This window comes from Miniopterus natalensis, chromosome 9 (assembly GCF_054644295.1).
Source record: "Miniopterus natalensis isolate mMinNat1 chromosome 9, mMinNat1.hap1, whole genome shotgun sequence".
In the NCBI taxonomy this organism is placed as follows: domain Eukaryota; kingdom Metazoa; phylum Chordata; class Mammalia; order Chiroptera; family Miniopteridae; genus Miniopterus; species Miniopterus natalensis.
The window spans coordinates 4,000,650-4,019,917 of NC_142089.1; the positions used below are offsets into that span (position 1 = coordinate 4,000,650).

A 19,268-nucleotide genomic window follows, 5' to 3' on the forward strand; every position below is an offset into this window, starting at 1 on the left:
CCTGAAGAACACCACCTCTGTCCGTGAAAAGACAGAGAACTTGATAATTACGCGGCTACCATATTGTGTCAGTCTCACTGCTAAGCACTCAATAGATATCTCACTTAATCCGCCCAGCCACCCAGTGATGCACGCACTAGTAAGTATACCCACTTCATAGATGGGAAAACTGAGGCTGAGAGGGGTTAGGTAACTTGCCCAGGGCGGCGGAGCCAGTGAGCGGGAGGGCCAGGGTTTGACCTGGGCCTGCCTGACCCCAAGCCCATGTTGCTAACCCCTGCCACCACCCTGCCTCCCACTGAGGCTGGCTGAAGATCCATCTCCTGGTCCCAGGACTAAAACTAGGGGCAGCAGCCTTTCTAAAGAGTGGGTGCAGGCTTGCGAGGCAGGAGCAGAGCAGAAGCATGTTTTTACTGGGCTCTCGCGGCCCCCCAGCCTGCGGGGAGAAGACCAGCTTGAGGGTAATATTTCCGCTCTCCGTGGCGCAGGCGGCAGAGGGTGCCCCCTGCTGGTGGGGGGGGAAGCAGCCGGTGGGAACTCAGAGCAGCTTGGGGTTGGCCAGCCTGAGGGGAAGGCACAGCGGTGCCCATGAATGCAGAGCTGGGTCTCTCAAGTAAAGCTGCCCCAGGCGAAGTGCCACAGTGCATCTCTTTTCCTGGGGCCCGTGGGGTGTCCTCATGGCTCCCACCTGGGTCAGCCAGGTGCTGCTCATCACAGGCGATCCGCAACGGGAACCAAATGACACCACCAGCCACGCTGTTAGGATTCAGACCTAGTGCCTGCAGCTGAATCCATACTCCTGCATGTATGTACCATGCGGGCCTCATCTCGTTTACAGTTTAGGGCCTAGGATTTTGGCTAATTTAGAGGTCAGTCTGGCAACCAAAGGAGAAAATCTTATTACTGGACTGTTCTTGCTTATAGGGGCCAGGCCCCCCCTGGGGGATTTCCTGGGGACCACTGTCCACAGAGCTCCCCAAGGCCTCACGGGGAGTGAGACATGGGCCACTCACAAGACAAGACAAGACAGGAAGTGCTCCAGCTGGGCGAGCACAGAGCAGCGGCGAGAACTGGGCTTGGCCAGCTGGGGAAGGCTGATGTCAGCTTAGAAAACATCAGGCTGCCTTGGGTGTTTGCCACACCCCCGTTTTGAGCCTCCTGAATGAAAATCACAAACTGTGTTGACTCTGAGACTAAATACAGACACGAGCTGATGGGCTGCGTCTCTGAAGGTCTCTCCAGTCCCCTGCAGTGTTTCTTCTCGAGCTCTAAGAGGCCCCTTCCCGGGGAGGGAGCAGGGCGAGTGGAGCAGCTGGGGTGTCAGGATGCCTGTGTTCTATTTCCAGCAGCTGTCACTGGCTCACCGAGCGACCTTGCCGAGGTCACAGCCATGCTTTCCTTGCTGGGGGAAAATCAGAGGTGGCAGAGCTCGAATTTTCCCTAAGGGATGGGGATCCTGGAAGATGGGAGTCCTCCCTGCTCTCCACGAACCTCAGCCGTGTCTGGTCCTGCTAGTATTAATGGAAAAAAAATGCTTAAATTTGAATTCAAGGGACTTGGGGGGGGCAGTCAAAGCAAGAAGCAAGGAGTTCCTGCCATAGCAAGACTTATGGCCACTATTAAATATGTTTTTATTGATTTCAGAGAGAGGAAGGGAGAGGGAGAGAGAGAAACATCAATGAGGAGAGAGAGTCATTGATCAGCTGCCTCCTGCATGCCCCCTACTGGGGGTTGAGCCCAAAACCTGGGCATGTGCCCTGACTGGGAATCAAACTATCTCCTGGTTCAGGGGCTGACGCTCAATCACTGAGCCACACCAGCCTGGCAATGGCCACTTTTATGTGCAGCATGTTCCAAACATTTCTCAGGTGACATCCCATAGCACTGTCTCCCCACGTGGGCCTCCTGCCGTCTGTGGCAGGGGAGAGAGAAGGCATTTTCTTTCCAGTTTCAAGATGAGGAAATCAAGGCCAAGAGCGTTATTTCTCAACATTTTTATTACCAAGGACCCCTTTTATTATTTGACTACCATGCATCCCCCCGTTTGCAAGCCCTCGCTACATGCAATGCATTTATTCAGTAGAAATTCAGCTGTCTTCATTCATCAGTCATCCACGAACTAGGGTGACTAGTTCTGGTCAGCCCCGAAGAACTAGGGTGACCACCGAGTCCCCTGTCCAGAACTGCGGCATTTACTGTGGGGGGACGTCCTCATAGGTAAAGGCCCGGTTTTCAGCACATTTTTTGAAATCCTAGAAAGAGTTTATCTTCAAGGGGCCCAGGGACCCCAGGCTGGGAAGTATTCCCCAAAGAGGTCCAGTGGCCCAGGAAAGGCACTGTGGCTAGTTGTGGGGCCAGGCCCAGGCCTAGGGGCCCGACCCCCAGGCCAGGGCTCCAGCCAAGCGGACCAGTGGGCAGGCTGCGAAGACTCAGACACACAGGCGCCCGGCCACACGTGCAAGACGGCAGCCCAACCAAGCGCAGGTGGCCTGAAGCAATGATGCTGAGGGCTCCCCGCAGCGATAAACAGGCTCAGGAACCAAGCAGCGGGAACCAAGCCTGAGACTGGAAGGTGGGGGGCCTAACAGATCATTCCAGGGTGCTCCTGGAGAGCCGCACAGGGAGGACTGTTTATTCTGCCACCTGCCTGCACTTGGTCTGACTCTGCCTTCATGCCTCCTGCAGAGAGCTGGGCACTCTCACTCACTCGGGGGGATTCGGGCCATTGCCCCAGCCCCTGCCCCTTCAAGGGTGCTGAGCCCCTGCAGCTGGGGAAGACAAACGCAAACTGGGGACCCTGGAAGAGAGGGGACACAGACAGAAGCCTCAGGGGGTCTGGCGTGGAGGCCTGGCTTAGAAGCAGGGAAAGAGCTGCAAGACCCCAAGTGCCTCAAAGCTCCACGCCCTCTCCAGGGCTCCTCCAAACTTCATCTGTGGAGCCACTGGCTCAGGCCCAGAGGCTCAGGTTTTTGATCCACTGGCATCGAGACTCCATGTACCTTTGGACAAAGGCTAGGGCTTAGCTCTGTGGCTTTAGAGTCTGAACCTCCATCAGTGCGCGTCAGGGCCGGGGCCAAGGCCGGGTGTCCGGGGCCTGTTGCCGGACAGCTGTTCCTCGGGTTATTTTGGTCCAGCTTATCAATTCCAGGGTATTTGGACCAAAATAGCCAGCAGCTTGGTGGCTCTGTGGGGACTTCTCTAAAAAGTTCCTTAGCTAGGAGGCGGGGAGGAGGGAAATCCTGTGTCTGAAGCTAAATGGACCAGGCCCTGCTGTCCTTTCAGCCTTGCTGCCTCCCTGACCTGCTCCCTTGGGGACCAGAGCTGGGAGGTTGGTGGGGGAGGGAGGGAGTGAGAGTTAAGAGGGAAGAGATGATTTTTTTGCTTGGTTTCTTGGCTCCGTGGACCTCCCCCATAGCTGGTGATACTTTACTTTTTCCCAGTTTACAGATGGGGCGCAGGGGGTCCAGAGAGGTGGGGGCGCTGGCATTGAGGCCACACCACGTGGAACCCAGGCCTCCTGACCCCAGGCCACGGCGCCTGTCCCTTGGGCCTCGTAGACCAGCAGCAGATCGGTGCCAGTTCCTGACCAGCTCGGGGCCAACATGGAAAGTGCTGACTGGCCCGGGCCTTCCTTGGGGCCACAGCAGGGGGCCTGGCAGCCGCGGGCCTCCATGAGATGCGGGTGCCTGGGAGGGAGGAAGACCAGCCACCCTGGAGCTCCCTGGGGCCCGCTGGCGCCCTGCCCAACCCCATGGGCAGCCCCGGGTGCGCCCCCCCCCCCCCAGCCCGCCGGGATTGCCCCGGGCGCAAAGCCACGGTGACCCAGGCTGCGCTCCCTTTGGCAATGGAGATGGCGCGCGGGGAGCGTGCTCTGGCACCTGGCGGGCGTCGGGGGGACCGGGCGCGCGGCCCTGGAAACCGCCGGGGTGCGGAGCTGCTCTGGGTAACCGAACTGGGTCGCCCAGCGCTCACTACAGGTCTCCGTGCCGGGTCCCAGGAGCGAGCTGTCCGGGTGGGGCCGCGCGTGGCACCTCCGCTGGGCCACGCTCAGCGCTCCCGCCTCCCCCCTGGGACTGAACAGCCGGTTAATTTCCTGTCCTGGTACATTCTCGGCGAGGCCCTCGCCCCTCCCTCGCTCCCTCCCTCCCGGCTCTCCCCGCCGCGGCCCCTCCGCCCCGGGCTCGCCTCTCCGCCCCCCGCGCGCCCGGGCGCACGCCCTCCCCGCCCCGCGCGCAGCCCCGCACCAGGGCTCCTCCCGAGAGGCGCGTCCGCGTCGCCGCGCGGCTCCCGCGGGTCCCCGGCCATGCGCCCCCGCGCCGCCCCCCGCGCCCCCGCCGCGCTGGGGCTCTGCAGCCTCCTGCTGCTGCTCGGGGCCGGGCGCGCGTGCCCCGCGGGCTGCGCCTGCACCGACCCGCACATCGTGGACTGCCGCGACCGCGGGCTGCCCAGCGTGCCCGACCCCTTCCCCCTGGACGTGCGCAAGCTGCTGGTGGCCGGCAACCGCATCCAGCGCATCCCCGAGGACTTCTTCATCTTCTACGGCGACCTGGTCTACCTGGACTTCAGGAACAACTCGCTGCGCGCGCTGGAGGAGGGCACGTTCAGCGGCTCGGCCAAGCTCGCCTTCCTGGACCTCAGCTACAACAACCTGACCCAGCTGGGCGCCGGCGTCTTCCGCTCGGCCGGCAGGCTGGTCCGGCTGAGCCTGGCCAACAACCGCCTGGCGGGCGTGCACGAGGCCGCCTTCGAGAGCCTGGAGTCGCTGCAGGTGCTGGAGCTGAACCACAACAACCTGCGCGGCCTGAGCGTGGCCGCCCTGGCCGCGCTGCCCGCGCTGCGCACCCTGCGCCTGGACGGGAACCCCTGGCTCTGCGACTGCGACTTTGCCCACCTGTTCACCTGGATCCAGGAGAACGCGTCCAAGCTGCCCAAAGGTGAGCCTGCGGCCGGGCTGGGGCAGGGAGGGAGGAAGGGGCCAGGGCGAGGTCGCCACAGGCCAGGGGCCTCAGGTGGAGCCTGGAAAAGGTTTGGGTGCTCATGAGCCACGGCCCTGGAGGAGTTGCTCCCCGGTGTAACCCCGGCTCGTCCCCAGCGGGAACTTTTTCTGGGACTCTGCTGGGGAAAGAGGGCGGGGAGGGACACATCTGGATGTTCCAGAGTTTCTGGGCCCTGACGTTGTCCCCCTTGCCCCCTGTGCCCCCCGTTTCTCCAAAGACTCGCTTCCCAAAGTTAGGGGTCTGCCATTCCTCCGGCACCCATGACCGAAATCGTCTCATGGGCCTCTGGGTCCGTAGTGCCGGTGGGTGTGGGTTGCCTAACAGCCCCTTCTGTGGAATTCACCCCCCTGTATACGAAACAGCTGAGCGCCATTCTCGCTACCCCGAGCGTGGAGAGCGAGCCAGGACTAAGACCTCTCCAGCAGCCCCCAGGGCGGAGCAGGTGTCAGTTTCTCAGCTCCCAGCTTGCTCTTCTGTCTAAAGGGGGTGGGGACATTCCTGGGAGGAATGATGGCAGCTCCCTGAGAGCCAGAGACCCAGAAAAGATTTGTAGTCCCGTGGCTTTTCAGCCCAGGTGTGAAACTGCTGAACAAAAATGTGGGCTGGTCCCTTAGCTTTCCTGGTGCACTTTTCCGCTGGTGACAGGGACATGCCACCTGCCTGCAGACAGGAACAAAGGGGCACAGCAGGTAAGGGTCCCCCATGACGGCCAGCGGGAAGGAAGCAGAGGCAGAGCTGGGAAGGAAGGGATCTCAGCATCCGCAGGGATGAGCCCCGGACTGGGAGCAGGCGAGTGTCCTTACCCTCAGGGGCCCCAGCCTTCCACCAGGGAGCATGTGAGCATGGGACCCAGCAGTGGCCTCCAGAGCCTGACGCCACCCCCACCTTGTCCCCAAGGCTCTGGCAGAACGGGAACCAGAGCTATGTGGCACACGTTGTAAAAGGTGAACCAGATGCAGATTTAGCTTCCGCAAATCCTTTATTCCATATACCAAGAATTCAGGATGCTCGAGGCCCTGAATTCCTGTGCTCAGTCATTCATCCCATCCTTGACTAGGCACAAACCCCAGGTGGGGCTGGTCACTCAGCAGACGCAGGCCCCTGAGCTGGCACTGGAAGCCCAGGCGGGCTCTCTCATAAAGTCCTAAAAGGTACAGAGTCCCCGGCTTTAAACTTGGCCTTCATTCACCACCAGGCGCCCCAACCTTCCCCACCAGCAGCGGTCCTGAAGTCAGAAAGGCCTCGGTTCTGACTGCCCCTGCCTCTGCCTCTCGGTGCAGGTGGTCACCCCTGTTGTTAATTGAGCTGTTAACTGAGCTGATATAATTGGCTCTCATGGTCATTCATACGAGGGCTGGGTGTTACGGGGTCAGGATCGGTGGGTTTTGGCATCAGTACTGCGTGGATGGCTGTGACCTTGAACAGGCCGCCCATCCTATCCGGCCTCTGTGTTCTCCAAAGTACTGTGGTTGACCTCTGAGGTCTCTGCAGGGACCTTGATTTGGAATCTGAAGACATAGGCTTGAGTCCTGCCTTAGAAACACTTAACTGAGGCACTGGACCAGGGCAAGCTCCAGGGCTTTCAAGGCAGGTGTCCTGCCTGCCCCAGGGCAGAGAATTCAAAGAAAGGAGCAAAGGGGACACTGTACTCATCCACTCCCCCTCACCCCCCATGAAGCCACAGGAGAAAGGCCCCGAGTTTGAGAAATGGTAGCTGGCAAGCAAGGAACAGTCTCTGTGCTTCAGAGGTAGGTGGGCATGTTTCCAGGGGACACTACCGACACCACACCAAACCCCAACATTAACCCTAGCCCTAACACTAACCCTAAACTTAGCCCTAGATGTAGCCCTAAACCTAACCCTAACCCTAGCCCTAGCCCTAGCACAAACCATAGCCCTAACCTTAACCCTAGCCCTAACCCTAGCCCTAACCCTACCCCTACCCCTAACCCTACCCCTAACCCTACCCCTAGCCCTAACCCTACCCCTAACCCCAACCCTAGCCCTAGCCCTAGCCCTAGCCCTAGCCCTACCCCTAACCCTAACCCTAGCCCTAGCCGTAGCCCTAGCCCTGAGTGCATCTCAGGAAGGACACATGCAGGTCCCCGGGGGGGGAGGCTGAATCCCTGAGACACCCCTTTCACTTCCCTTTCTGGCCACAGCCAGGGTGTGGCCCACGGTAGCAGGGAAATGAGGGGATGGAATTCTCATGCCCAGTGACCTCGGCACATGCAACTGTGGGGAGGGAAGGCGGAGAGGAGGGGGCAAAATTCAGCAGGTCCCCAAGTCCGCCCTGGATCTGCCAACCCTGGCCCCCTGCTATAGACAGCCTCCCAGAGGCTCGCCGGGGTGCCTGCAGCCGTTCGGGCTGGGCCCCTGGGGCTGACCCTGTGCCGGGGCCTCCCCAGGAGGACTGTCACTGCAGGCAGGGCGCCCACTGGCTACACCACTAACCTGCCGCCGGCCCCACACCTCTCTGGGGGTCCCTGCCCCCATCTCCTAGTACCTCCACTCTCCTTTTCTGATGTCAGACACTTTGAGGGCCTGGTTTTGTCTAAAGAGTGGGGACTTATTGTCACACTGATCAGATAAACAGTAGTTCAGCCACAGAGACAAAAGCTGACACTTGCCTGGAGGTCACACGGGGTCCTTTCTCTCGGGGGACTCCACGGCTACCCTATTTCTTTATATTTAAACCGAAAGCAGTTTTATTTTCCCCGAGTATAAAATAACAGGGTCCGTGTAGACTTGGAAACTGTAGAAAAGTATCATATCGTGAAAACTCCCCAGAGTCCCACCACTATTAAAGTTTGTTGGTATTTAATTTGACTGTATTCTTATGCACATACATAGATATATTTTTAAACAAACTGATGCTATATTACACATTCTGTTACTGATTTTGTGTCTCTGGCTGAGCTGTGAGTTTCCTGGCTTTGCGGTCCTTTGGAAATGTAACTCTTCATGGCCATGGAACAGGCCATTTAGTCACCAAACGGTCTCCTGTTGTTAGAATTGTGGGTTGTTGCCCTTTTTTTTGGTTTGTCTACAGATAGTGCCGAGCTGAGCATCCTCAGACATGCAGAGTTTATGGGAACCTCTGGTAGTTTCTTTGGGGTGGGTTTGTGGAGGTCGGATCGCGGGGTGAAAGCCTATGTTTATTTTAAACCTCTGGACACATTGTTGCGAGTTGCGCCCCAGACAGGGGGCGCCGCTGGCAAATAGAGGGTGCCCGTGTCCCCGCCTTCCCCCCCGTCCTGTGCAGTATTCTTCTTAAACACCTGGTTGGCAGGACAGTGACGCCTCCTCGTTGCTTTCATGTGCGCCGCGTGTTTGATCTCGAGCCCAGTGGATGTTCTGTGTTTATACACCTAAGAGGCATGTTCCTGGCAGGGGCTGGCGGAGGGCTCACTCCTGCCCGTGACAGGTCAGTACGTGTCCTGCGTGCCACAGGCCGCTGCATGTTTAATTTGCCTCTTAATGAGAGCTGAGTGCCCAGGTGTCACCTTTCTCACAATTCCCCACGTCCGGGGCGAGGTGTCAGCTTTTATGGGCGCCACAGTCTGGAGTTCTGCCCTGTCCTGTTTGCTCCCTGGAGAGCCTGCTCCCAGGGCCCTGCTCTTCTGTCCCAAACACCGGCTCTTTCTGAAAATGTCACATTCATCATGTCACTCTGTCGCTTCACTCAAAGGGTGACCTTGTTGCTGGGCAACAGGGGACGGTGGACCTACCTTCCTGCCCGTCCAGGACAGCCCTGGGCACGCGGTTGGGGACTTGCTGTGGGGAGGCCAAGGCCACTGTTAGCTGGGTGACCCGGGCACCCAGGAGTTAAGCCCGTTCAGCCAAGTGGCCGCCCAATGCTCGCTGTCCTGGCATCTTGTGGTTTCCAATGTAGTTTGGAATGAGAGGCTTGGGAGGCCCTGTCACCTTCAGGCTGGCCGTGTGTTGACGGGCCCCTGACATCACCAAATGCTCACCGAGGGGCAGAATCACCCGGGTTGAGAGCCACTGCTCTGAAGGGCTGTTGAGAAAGAATTAAACGCGATAATGGTGAAGTGCTCACAGTTCCTGATAAACCGCAGGAACTTCCATAAGTAGTGCTTCCTGTAGAATGTGTAATCGTGACCGACCGTGTCATCGGAGGGGACCCACCGGCACACGCCCCTTCTCACCCCCAGGACGTTCGCGTTGCTTCTTCCAGATGACCGGGGAGCCGTCATGAGAGGTTAACTTGGGACTCTGAGTGCCCAGGAGGGCGGGTCCGGGGAAGGGGCAGCCGCAGTGGGTGTCTCTGAGCCCCGGAGGCAGCGTGGAGCCTTGACCACAATCTGGGCAGGTGCCAGACTCACAGGCCGGTCTCAGATTTCCTCACGCTGGCTGTGCCAGAGAGTCTCTCTGACCAGATCACCTATAATAATTAGACACAGGCTGGTATCCCTGTCGCTCAGCCCAGGGCCCAACTTGTAGCAAACGTCTGTTGTTGATATTTGAGGCAGTGGCAGAATGGCGGCGGTTGGCATCATGGGGCAGGTGGTGGACATGGGGAGATGATGGGCATGGGGGAGGTGGTATCATGGTGGAGACAGATGGTGGACATGGGGGAGATGGTGGACCTCATGGTGGACATGGGGGAGATGGGGGAGATGGTGGACTTGGGGGAGATGGTGGACCTCATGGTGGACATGGGGGAGATGGGGGAGATGGTGGACTTGGGGGAGATGGTGGACATGGAGGTGGTGGATATGGGGGTGATGGGGGACATCATGGTGGGCATGGGGGATATGGGGGAGATGGTGGACTTAGGGGAGATGGTGGAGATGGGGGAGGTAGTGGACATCACGGTGGACATGGGGGAGGTAGTGGACATCATGGTGGACATGGGGGAGATGGTGGAGATAGATGGTGGACATGGGGGAGGTAGAGGACATCATGGTGGACATGGGGGAGGTAGTGGACATGGAGGAGGTAGTGGACATCACGGTGGACATGGGGGAGATGGTGGACATGGGGGAGATAGTGGACATCATGGTGGCCATGGGGAAAGTGGACATCATGGTGGAGATAGATGGTGGACACAGGGAGGTGATGGGAGTAGCGGTGGCAGTGATGGCCGGAGTTGCCGGCAGTGATGGTGGTGGTGGTGATCGTGGAAAACACATGATGCCACCCAGAGAATAAAACCCTGAGCCCTCAGTGGTCATCCCTGCTCACTTCCTGCAGCGGGGGACAGGTTGGGAGACCGCACTGCAGGTCAGCTGGTTTTCCACGCTGGTGCAGGTGACTGATGTCGCTGTCCTGAGGTCGGGGGTGGGCCCTGGGCTGGGGTCTTGGACAGCAGGCACAGGTCACAGTCCCGGTGCAGGACCACTCCGGGGTCCCTTCTGCAGACCCGCTCAGTGGGGCCAGGGCCAGGCAGGAGCCCTTGGCCCACAGCTGCTGGGACGTCTCTGGTAGAAATCAGCTGGTGACCTAATCAGGACAAGTGTCCGCCGGCTGAGGCAGGGAGGACACGTGGAATTTCCCCCGAGCGGCAGGCGATGTTTAATGAGAGTGATGGTGGGGGACAAAGGTCGGCACTATCGGAAATTAGAGCTGGTGTTGCCCGGCGCCCGCCCCAGGGGCAGGAGCAAGCCCCGCAAGCCCCGCACGCCCGCTGTGCGGCCTCCCTCTGCAGCACGGGCCGTGGTGCCCGCAGCGTCTCCAGGTGCTCATAGTCCCCTGAGAACCCGGTGCCCAGAAAGAGCACTGAACAGGGAGTCAGGAGACCTGGGCTCCATCCAGACTCTCCGTGAGCTTAGACAGGCTGCCTAACCTCTCTGGGCCTCTCGTCTGTAAACCGTGGGGGAGTGGTGGCAGGGAGGGGAACTGACGTGTCGCAGGTGGCCTGAGATCTGTGATGCTCTGAAGTCAGGAGGCCCTGCTGAAAGTCTCCCTGTGTGCGCGGGAGGTCAGGGGCTGCTCTGTTTCCTGGTCCTTTGGGTTTGGGGTTTGGGAGGCGAGTGGGGAGGGCCTGGCATGTGCTCCCTCGGCCCAGGCTGAGCCCTCCCCCTCCAGTGGGCAGGAGAGAGGAGTGGTGGCTGTGGGGAGCTCTGGCTGGGGTGGGACCAATGCCCCATGGTCCCTGGAGAAACTTTGTGCTGGTCCTTCCTCCGGGGCGTGGGAGGGGGAGCCCCCCTTGCATGGAGGTGTAGCTCCAGCAGTGAATTGGTGAAGGTCAGCCACTCTGTCCCCAACATTCCTCGTCACAGGGCCTTCTCAGCCCTTGGGAAGGCGTGGAAGCCCTTAGGTCTTGGGGCAGACCGTTCCGTTCGCAGAAGAATAACCCTAACGGCCAGTGAGCGGAGCAGACAGCGTTAGGCCCGCGGTCACCGGGGAGATGCGCATGTGTCAGCAACACGCCGGTTCACAGCCGAGGAGACGGACAAGTGACAGGCAGCCATTGCCGGCGTGCGTGCAGGGCCTCTCCCAACTCCTTCAACTTGCAGGAACGCGTCTTGGGAAATAATGAGGAATGCAGGCGCTCCTCGCGGCTCCGCTTCTAGTAAGAGAAATGCTGGCAGCGTCCCGGGGCTGGGTAAGTCCCGGCCCGTCTGCGCAGTCGGCACCTGTGGGCACTGCGGCTGCCGTGTGGGCCTTGCTTGGGTTGGAGGGGAAGATGTTCCTGGCGTGTTTAGCCAACAGGGTATGGACTGTATTTGTACTTGGGGGACTTGTGTACACGCCCACACAGAAACATCTAGAATGGTATATGCATTGGACATGCACTTGTGAGCCCTTCTATCGTTTTTATTTCTGTCGTTTTCATGTGTACACAGGCTTTGTATAATGCGGTGGGGCAAAAGCAGGCTTCCAGTTGCTCGGGTAGAAAATATTAAAATAAATAATTTAAAAATAAACTGTGGTTCCCATACTCACGGCTGTAAACCTACTTTTGCCCACCCCTATAGTGAGTGAATTAGGAAAAATATATATATATTTTAATATATTTTTAATGACAAAAAGTGCTTAGGAGAGCCTGTCGTTGGTCTGGGTGAGGCAGCTCCCCAGAGGCCAGATCGGGGGAAAGGCCCCGAGAGATCCCCTGGCCGCAGGCCTGTGTGCTGACAAGGGATGAAAGATTCATCTCATCTCAACCTTCCACTGTGTTCTTGTCTATTTTGGGAGAGAGGCAGCTCTTCACTCTCTCCAGCTCAGGTGTCAGCAGCTGGGGGGAAGTCATCGGCCCAGGGGACAGAGCCCGGAGGGGTGGCAGCAGGCGGGGTCCTAGCCACCCTGCACAAGGAGGGGGGCCCGTCTCCTGAGTGTGCCCTGGCGGAGAGGGAACTCAGCTTCCCTCAGTGCCTGCTCCCTGACTTTTCTCCGAGGAAAGGAGGCCCCGAGTCCTTCCCACTGTCTCAGGACCCCGGAGCCTGAGACACACGTGGTTTGGTGGGACAGCTGGCGGAGCAAAGCCATGTGTGTCCCTGGGACAGGGACTGACAAGACAGGTGTGTGGCCCATCCTTGAACTCCGTTTCCCTACCACCCGTTGGTTGGGCCTCTTGAGTATGAACAGTGGCGGCCGGCTCTGGCTAATGTGAGCGAGGAAGGGGCTCACTACAGGGACGTCCGGTCACTTAAATTGAAGAGACGGCTGGGGACAGGCTTGGAGAAGAGTGAAGCAGCTCTGGAGTAGTCTAGAGAGCAGAGAGCGAGGGATGGTTTCTCCGGGCCGAGCTGTGGGGCTGTGTGGACCCCCGGCCATCTTTCTGGTCAGTCCACTCAAGACTCAGTGTACCCGGCACAGAGGGACTCTGGGACAGTGTGGGTCATGCGCTGACCCCTGGCCAGGGAAGGGCTGTGCATTTTTAAGAAAGTGGCACAAAGACATACCCCAGGGGTGAGAGGTGATCACCCAAAATGAAATCTGGGAGAAGCCTCCAAATAAGGAGGGGGGAAGGGGTAGGGAGGAGCCAAAGTTGAACAAGTCACACCCGAGATACCCGAGATACCCCATAGCAGGTGGAATTGCATCCGCCAGAGAGACGTGTCCCCATCCTAACCCCTGGAACCCGTGAGTGTGACTTTATCTGGAAGAAGAGATTTTGCACATATAATTAAGGATCTTGAGATTGGGTTTAGGTGGGCCCTAAGCCCAGTGACAGGTGTCCTTAGAGGAAGGGGCACTGACAGACAAGACAGAGGGAAATGTGAACAACGGAGGCAGAGATTAGAAACGCTGCCGGAAACCAAAGACCTGGAGCCGAGAAGAGCCTGCGAGCATTTTCAAGGCAGGAGGGGCGGGAAAGACTAACAGCACCGGCTGTGGGGTCAGACTGCCCGGCTCCAGATCCCGGCCCCACCGGTGCTTAGCCAGACAGCTGCAAGCATGTAACATAACTGTTCCATTTCTTTCTTTCTTTTTTTTTTAATTTGAGGGCCTTGCTTTTTTTTTTTTTTTTTTAAGATTTTATTTTTATTTTTAGAGAGAGAAAGGGAGATACATCGATGTGATAGCGAAACATCGATCAGCTGCCTCCTACACACTCCCTACTGGGCATCGAGTCTGAAACCTGGGCGTGTGCCCTGACCAGGAATCGAACCGGCGACCTTTCAGTGCACAGGACGATGCCCCACCCGCTGAGCCAGACTGGCCAGGGCACTGTTCCATTTTTTAACTTGTCCACCGGGGTCACCGTTTTCCTATTTTAGGCCTTGTGAGTCATATCATCTCTGGCAATTACTCAAACCTGCGTGTAGCGCAGAAGCGGCGCTAGGTAAGGTGTAAGCCCACGGCCTGGGCCTGGTATGTTCCAATCGGACGTGAGTGACATAAACCCGAGGGAGGGGGCGGGCAGGGGGCTGGGTGGGCCCTGGCACTGTAGTCTGTGCCCCTCTGGTTTTGAGAAATTAGGAAGCAAGCCGGGCAGGGGTTCCAGGTGAAATGGAGATTACAGGCCAGCAGCCATTTGTCCTTCGAAAGATGAGGCGAGTTTTTCTTAAATTCCAATGTATTTATCCCTGTTTAATGTTATCCTGCCTTCATAGCTTTAATGGTGCACAAATGTGCTCTTACATAAAATAACGATGCGTGTGTATGTCTCTTACATGTCCTAACTGGGCAGGGTGATAAATTGCAGCCCTGTGTCCGTCTCCACTATTTCTTATTTTTAACCACTACGTAAAATTCAGAAGCCTGATGACCACAGCTCCAGACTCTAGCTGGGCTCCGAGAGACCGTCGTCATGGGTGAATGGGCTTCTCCTCAACTCCTGTCCCTGCCTTTCACTCCCGGCTGCTTTGGTGACAGGGGACAGGCTCGCTGCCCCAGGGCCTGGCAAACTCAATGTTTGCGTCGGGGCCAGCCAGGTGACACGAACGAGTGAGCAGGCTCAGGGCATGTGTCCTGTCTGGTTACGACAGCCTGACAGTTGTCTCCGTGTGACAACATGGCCCAGTCTCCTGGTTTAAACGTTTTTTAGATTCGTAAAACACCACCGCCCTTGCGATGACAGACAGAAGCATTCTGCAGCCTGAGAGTGGCTCCTGGCCGCCGCTTTTAGTCTCTTAATCCAAATCCCAATTGCGGGCAATGATCCCCAGCTGCCCACGCGAGGCTGTTGCCCACGGCCGAGTTTCAGAGCGTCCAGGAGCCCTTCCTTTCCTGATGAGGGTGGCCAGAGGCTCTGCTGGCAGCCTGAGCTTTCCAGGGTCTGCCCAGGTCAGGGCCTGGGCACAGGAGGGTTTCTGGAGAGCTCCAGGGGGTCCTTCTAAAACACACTCTGGACCTAGCCAGTTGGGCTGTGGGCCGAAGGGTCCCCGGCTCTATTCCGGCCAAGGGCATGTACCCCGGTTGCGGGTCGATCCCCGGCCCTGGTGGTTGGGGCACGTGCAGGCAGCAGCCAATGGATGTGTCTCTCTCACATCGATCTCTCACATCGATGTTTCTCTCTCTTTCTCCTTCCACTCTCTCTAAAAAGTAATGGAAAATACCCTCGGGTGAAGATAATAAATAAAAAAATAAGTAAGTAAATAAATAAAAATAAAACCCACTGCCTGGAGGGGCCTTGTTCTGAGGCACCGGGTGAGGCTTGGGTCTCCCCGCCTCGCCCTGCTCCTGGGACTGGGTGGGATGGTGTGGTGTCTGGGGTCGGTCTCGGACAGGTCATTTGATGGCTCAGTTTGGTCATCTGTAAAAGGAGGGTAATTACAGCGGGCCCCCCGTTGGATGGGCATGAGGATTAACTAGGCCAGTGCGTGTAGAGCCCCAAGAGCGGCGGCCGGCACACGGAGGCCACGGAAGGCTTGGATTCTGTGCGCTGATCTTAACTCGGACCCGGAGGAGATGGAGGTCGGAGAGCAACCTCCCCCCTGCCATGCCCACCCCTGGTCTAGAGTAAGACCCTACAGGAGAGGAGAGGGCACCCCAGAGTCAGGTCACTCCGCTCCTGAGTCTGCAGCCGGCCTTGAGCGTGTCTTTGGGGCGCCCTGGCAGCGATGCGCGGCCCCTCTGCAGGCCCCGCTGACTCCCCTCCTTTCCCGGCCCTTAGTGGGCGGTGGAACCCGTCAGGCCGGCGTATGTCATCGTGGAAGCGCCATCGAGCGTGTTCCAGAGTCTCCCACCCGGGGTGGGCTCGTGAGCAGCATTTTCCAAACAAGCCTGTCTCTTCTAGCCACAGAGAAACGGGAGGTGACATTTCCTAAAAGCGTCACTTTGTTAAAATGCCAAACCTAATCTCAAGGCACAAAGAACCTTGTCGAAATCAGGACTGACCAGAGGAGTCGGGCGGGCTCTGTAGCTGGTGTTTTGTTGGGGTTGTTTTCCAGTTAATACAGCTCCTTGCTTGAAGGAGGACTTTCCCAGCGTTTCTCTAGGTGACAATGACCTCTTACGGCTTCGGAGACAGCAAATATGATCCTGGCTTTGGAAACCGCCTGTGCTTCTGGCCGCTTGTTGGTGTCCACATTGTTTATTTGCATAACATCTTTGGCTGGGGGTGGGGTGGGTGTTAAGAGGAGGCAGGTCAAGGGCCAGCTGGGTGGCTCCGATGGTTAGAGCATCTTCCCAGGACACCAAGGTTGCAGGTTCAATCCCCAGTCAGGGCACATACAAGAATCAGACAATGATGCATAAATAAGTAGAACAACAAATCAATGTTCCTCTCTCGCTTGCTCTCTCTCTCCCTTCTTCTGTCTCTCTAAAAAAATCAATTAAAAAATATATGCCTTTAAAAAAAAAAAAAAAAGAGGCAGGTCAATTGATTTTCCCAATTGATTTTCCCACTTTTCCATTAAAGAAAACAGTGTCTACAAGGAAATCCCAATATAACGCCGCCCTAAAGCTCTCCTGTTCTGTCCAGATGCCTGTGGCTCAGCGGTCGAGCGTTGTCTCATGTACCAAGAGGTCACCGTTTCGATTCCCGGGCAGGGCACGTGGCAGGGTTGTGGGCTCGACCCCCAGTAGGGGGCGTGCAGGAGGCAGCCGATCAGTGTTTCTCTCTCATCGATATTTCTATCTCTCCCTTTCCCTCTCTCTCTAAAAAATAATCCATTAAAAAAGGCATATTTTCGCCCTGCTGGGCGTGGCTCAGCGGTTGAGCGTCAACCTAGGATCCAGGCGTTCGGGGTTCGATTCCCAGTCAGGGCACATGCCCCGGTTGTGGGCTCGATCAATGACTCTCTCATCATTGATGTTTCTGTCTCTCTCTCCCCCTCTCCTTTCCTCTCTCTGAAATCAATAAAGATATATTTTTTTAAAAAATTGAATTAAAAAATTTAAAAAAAAAGGCATATTTTCAAAATAAAATAAGTTTTAAAAAAATGAAATTCTCAAAAGAAGCAAACAGAAGTTTGGCTTCTTCAAGAAAAAGAAACAGTAAAAAAAAAAACTGTAGCCAAGTGGAAGCTGGAGGAGCCTGCAGAGCGCCGGTCCCGCTGGGTCCTTGGGTGTGGAAGGCGGGCGCCGGCTCTGGGGCAGGAGGGACCCGTGAGTCTGGTTGCTCGGCGGTGGCGCCCACGGGGAGGAGAGCATCGTGGGCTGGCTGTCCCCACGTAAAAGATGGTCCAGGACAGAAGAAAAGAGGAAACCCAGCCATTCCTCCTCCCTCTTCTGTGTCTGAGCCGAAGAAGGAAATCCATGTAAATAAAGACCCAAAGGGTCGTGGCAGGTTTGCTGTGCAGTTGGCAGGGCTGCTCTTTGCAGCACAGAAACCGGCCGGTTGGCATCGTGTACTGTGTGCAAAAGTCACCTCGACTTTCAGGTAACGCTGGCGACGGGTGAGGGTCAGCTTTCGAAACCGGGAAGCACTGGAGAAGAGCATGGAAGGGTTTCCTGAGAGCCGAAAGGAAGCCGGAGGTGAGCAGAGCTCGCCGGCAGGTGTGCTTTATGTCTAAATGGTGCTCTCACACCCCTGAGAAGCTGGGAGCTGGACAAGCCCTCCGAGCTCCCAGTTTCTTGTCCGTAGTTGGCGTAATAATGGTACCCGCCTCAGGAGGTGGTTGTGTGAGTTAAGAGTTAATAGGCGTGTGGCACTCAGAACGGTGTCTGCACTTTGTAAGAAACAGAAGATGTGAGTTCTTTATGCATTTTAATGTCTTGCGTATGTTTTTTAAATCTCCGAAGCCTGTAAAATCACGGCAGCCGCTCGACTTTGTATATAGTTCGTATTGTGTATCAGCCGGGCTGTGTAGATTATGCTTGGTAACAAACACTGACACAGCCCCTGTCCGACGGCATCTGCCCCCTCCCGGAGGCCGGGCATTGCCAGGCCTGGGTTAGGGCCTCTAGAGGTCCTAAACCCTAAAGAGATCAAGCTCCCTTTCCAGCGCCCTCCCTAGGGATTGGGAATCAGAAGAGAGCCAGGCCCGGGTGCAGGTCAAGGAAACCCAGTGCATTCCGGTGTCTCCCCCGCTTGTTTCCGAGGGGCCGCCCCCGCTCTGCGCGCTGTGAACCCCCCCTCGCCCGCTCTCAGGCGGCCCCTGCTGCGGCCTAAACCTCTCTCGCTCTGCCCGCCTCCTCCAGGCCTCGAGGGGATCCAGTGCTCGCTGCCCCCGGAGAACAGGCGGGTGTCCCTGCGCCAGCTGTCGGAGGCCAGCTTCAGCGAGTGCAAGTTCAGCCTCTCGCTCGCCGACGTGTTCATCATCGTCTTCTCGGGCGTGGCCGTGTCCATCGCCGCCATCATCTCCAGCTTCTTCCTGGCCACCGTGGTGCAGTGTTTCCAGAGGTGCACCCCCAACAAGGACGCCGAGGAAGACGAGGAGGACGACTGAGCCGCCCCTCCCGTTCCCCGCTTTCCAGAACCCAGGCTGGCGCTGACCCCCCCCCCCCCCAGGACAGAGGGAAGTGCCCAACCCGACCACGGTCCGTGCCCTGAGCCCGGGAGCGGCCCCCGCTCCGTGCCTCGCACACCGGGCGCACCCGGTGGGACCTCCCGTCTCCGAGGGTACAGCCTGCAGAGCGCGGAGCTCAGGAAGGCTTCCTGGAGGAGGGGCTGCCTCCCAGCTTGAGGTGTGCGCGTGGGGAGATGACCCAGTCAGCGGGCTTCGTGGCTGCTGGCTGCACACCGGCCTAGGGGATGGAGACTCGCAGCTCTCGCCCACCACAGTGGTTTTGCGACACCCGCGTCCCCCCTCCTTCCTCCCAAGAGGCGGCAGCTCAGGCAGTGGGCTGGGGGTTCGGGTCCCTCTGCCACGTTTGGCTAACATGGCACCGCGGAGAAAGCCAGGAACTGGCCGACGGGAGTTTGCCGTTCCGTTTTGGTGAGCTCGTTGGGAAAACCTTTTGTGGACAGAACTCAAACCCTAACCTTACCTTAAAGGCAGCAACCCAGAGAGGAAGGACCGTCGCGGTGGCCTCTGCTCGGAGCTGCTCCTCCCTCTGGAGCCGTTCCCCTTCCTCATGCCTGCCCCGAGCCCCTCCTCGGCCAGGTGACGCCTCGCCGTCCCCTGTGCTGGCACCGTTTCAGACTCTCCAGCTCCAGAACTTGCACCAAAACCTTCCTGGAGGCCAGGCGCCCAGAGAGCAGGTGGCATCAGATCCACAAAATGGTAAAATAGCCAAACAGACGCACTGGGACTTGGCCCCTGAAAACCCCCGTCGGTGGCCTTAGGACGCACGTGGGACGTGTTTTTGGAGGAGAGGCTGTGACAGGCAGCGTCTCCCAGGATGTGGAACGCAGGACTTTGGTTCAGAGACAACATGAAACGCAATGTCCTGGGCCCGGAGGTTGACGCAGGATGACGCGTGCCCGCAGGAGGGGCCTTGCTGGGGACTGGCGCCTGGACGAGGGGCTCA

At 57.8% G+C, this 19,268-nt stretch overlaps 1 protein-coding gene across 1 annotated transcript; it reads left to right on the forward strand.

Annotated features, from left to right (window-relative positions):
• The first annotated feature begins 4,303 nt into the window (after positions 1 to 4,303).
• Positions 4,304 to 18,268, forward strand: LRRC38 (leucine rich repeat containing 38). The gene is made up of 2 exons (XM_016205637.2): positions 4,304 to 4,934; positions 17,997 to 18,268. Exons 1-2 carry the CDS (start codon positions 4,304 to 4,306, stop codon positions 18,242 to 18,244), a joined length of 879 nt encoding a protein of 292 aa, XP_016061123.2. The 3' UTR covers positions 18,245 to 18,268.
• The last annotated feature ends 1,000 nt before the right edge of the window (positions 18,269 to 19,268 follow it).

Excerpts from the sequence above, each read along its gene's own strand:
- LRRC38 (XM_016205637.2), top strand. The coding sequence starts at position 4,304 with ATGCGCCCCCGCGCCGCCCCCCGCGCCCCCGCCGCGCTGGGGCTCTGC. Across the intron at positions 4,935-17,996 it reads CGCGTCCAAGCTGCCCAAAG|GCCTCGAGGGGATCCAGTGC; the intron begins GTGAGCCTGCGG and ends CGCCTCCTCCAG.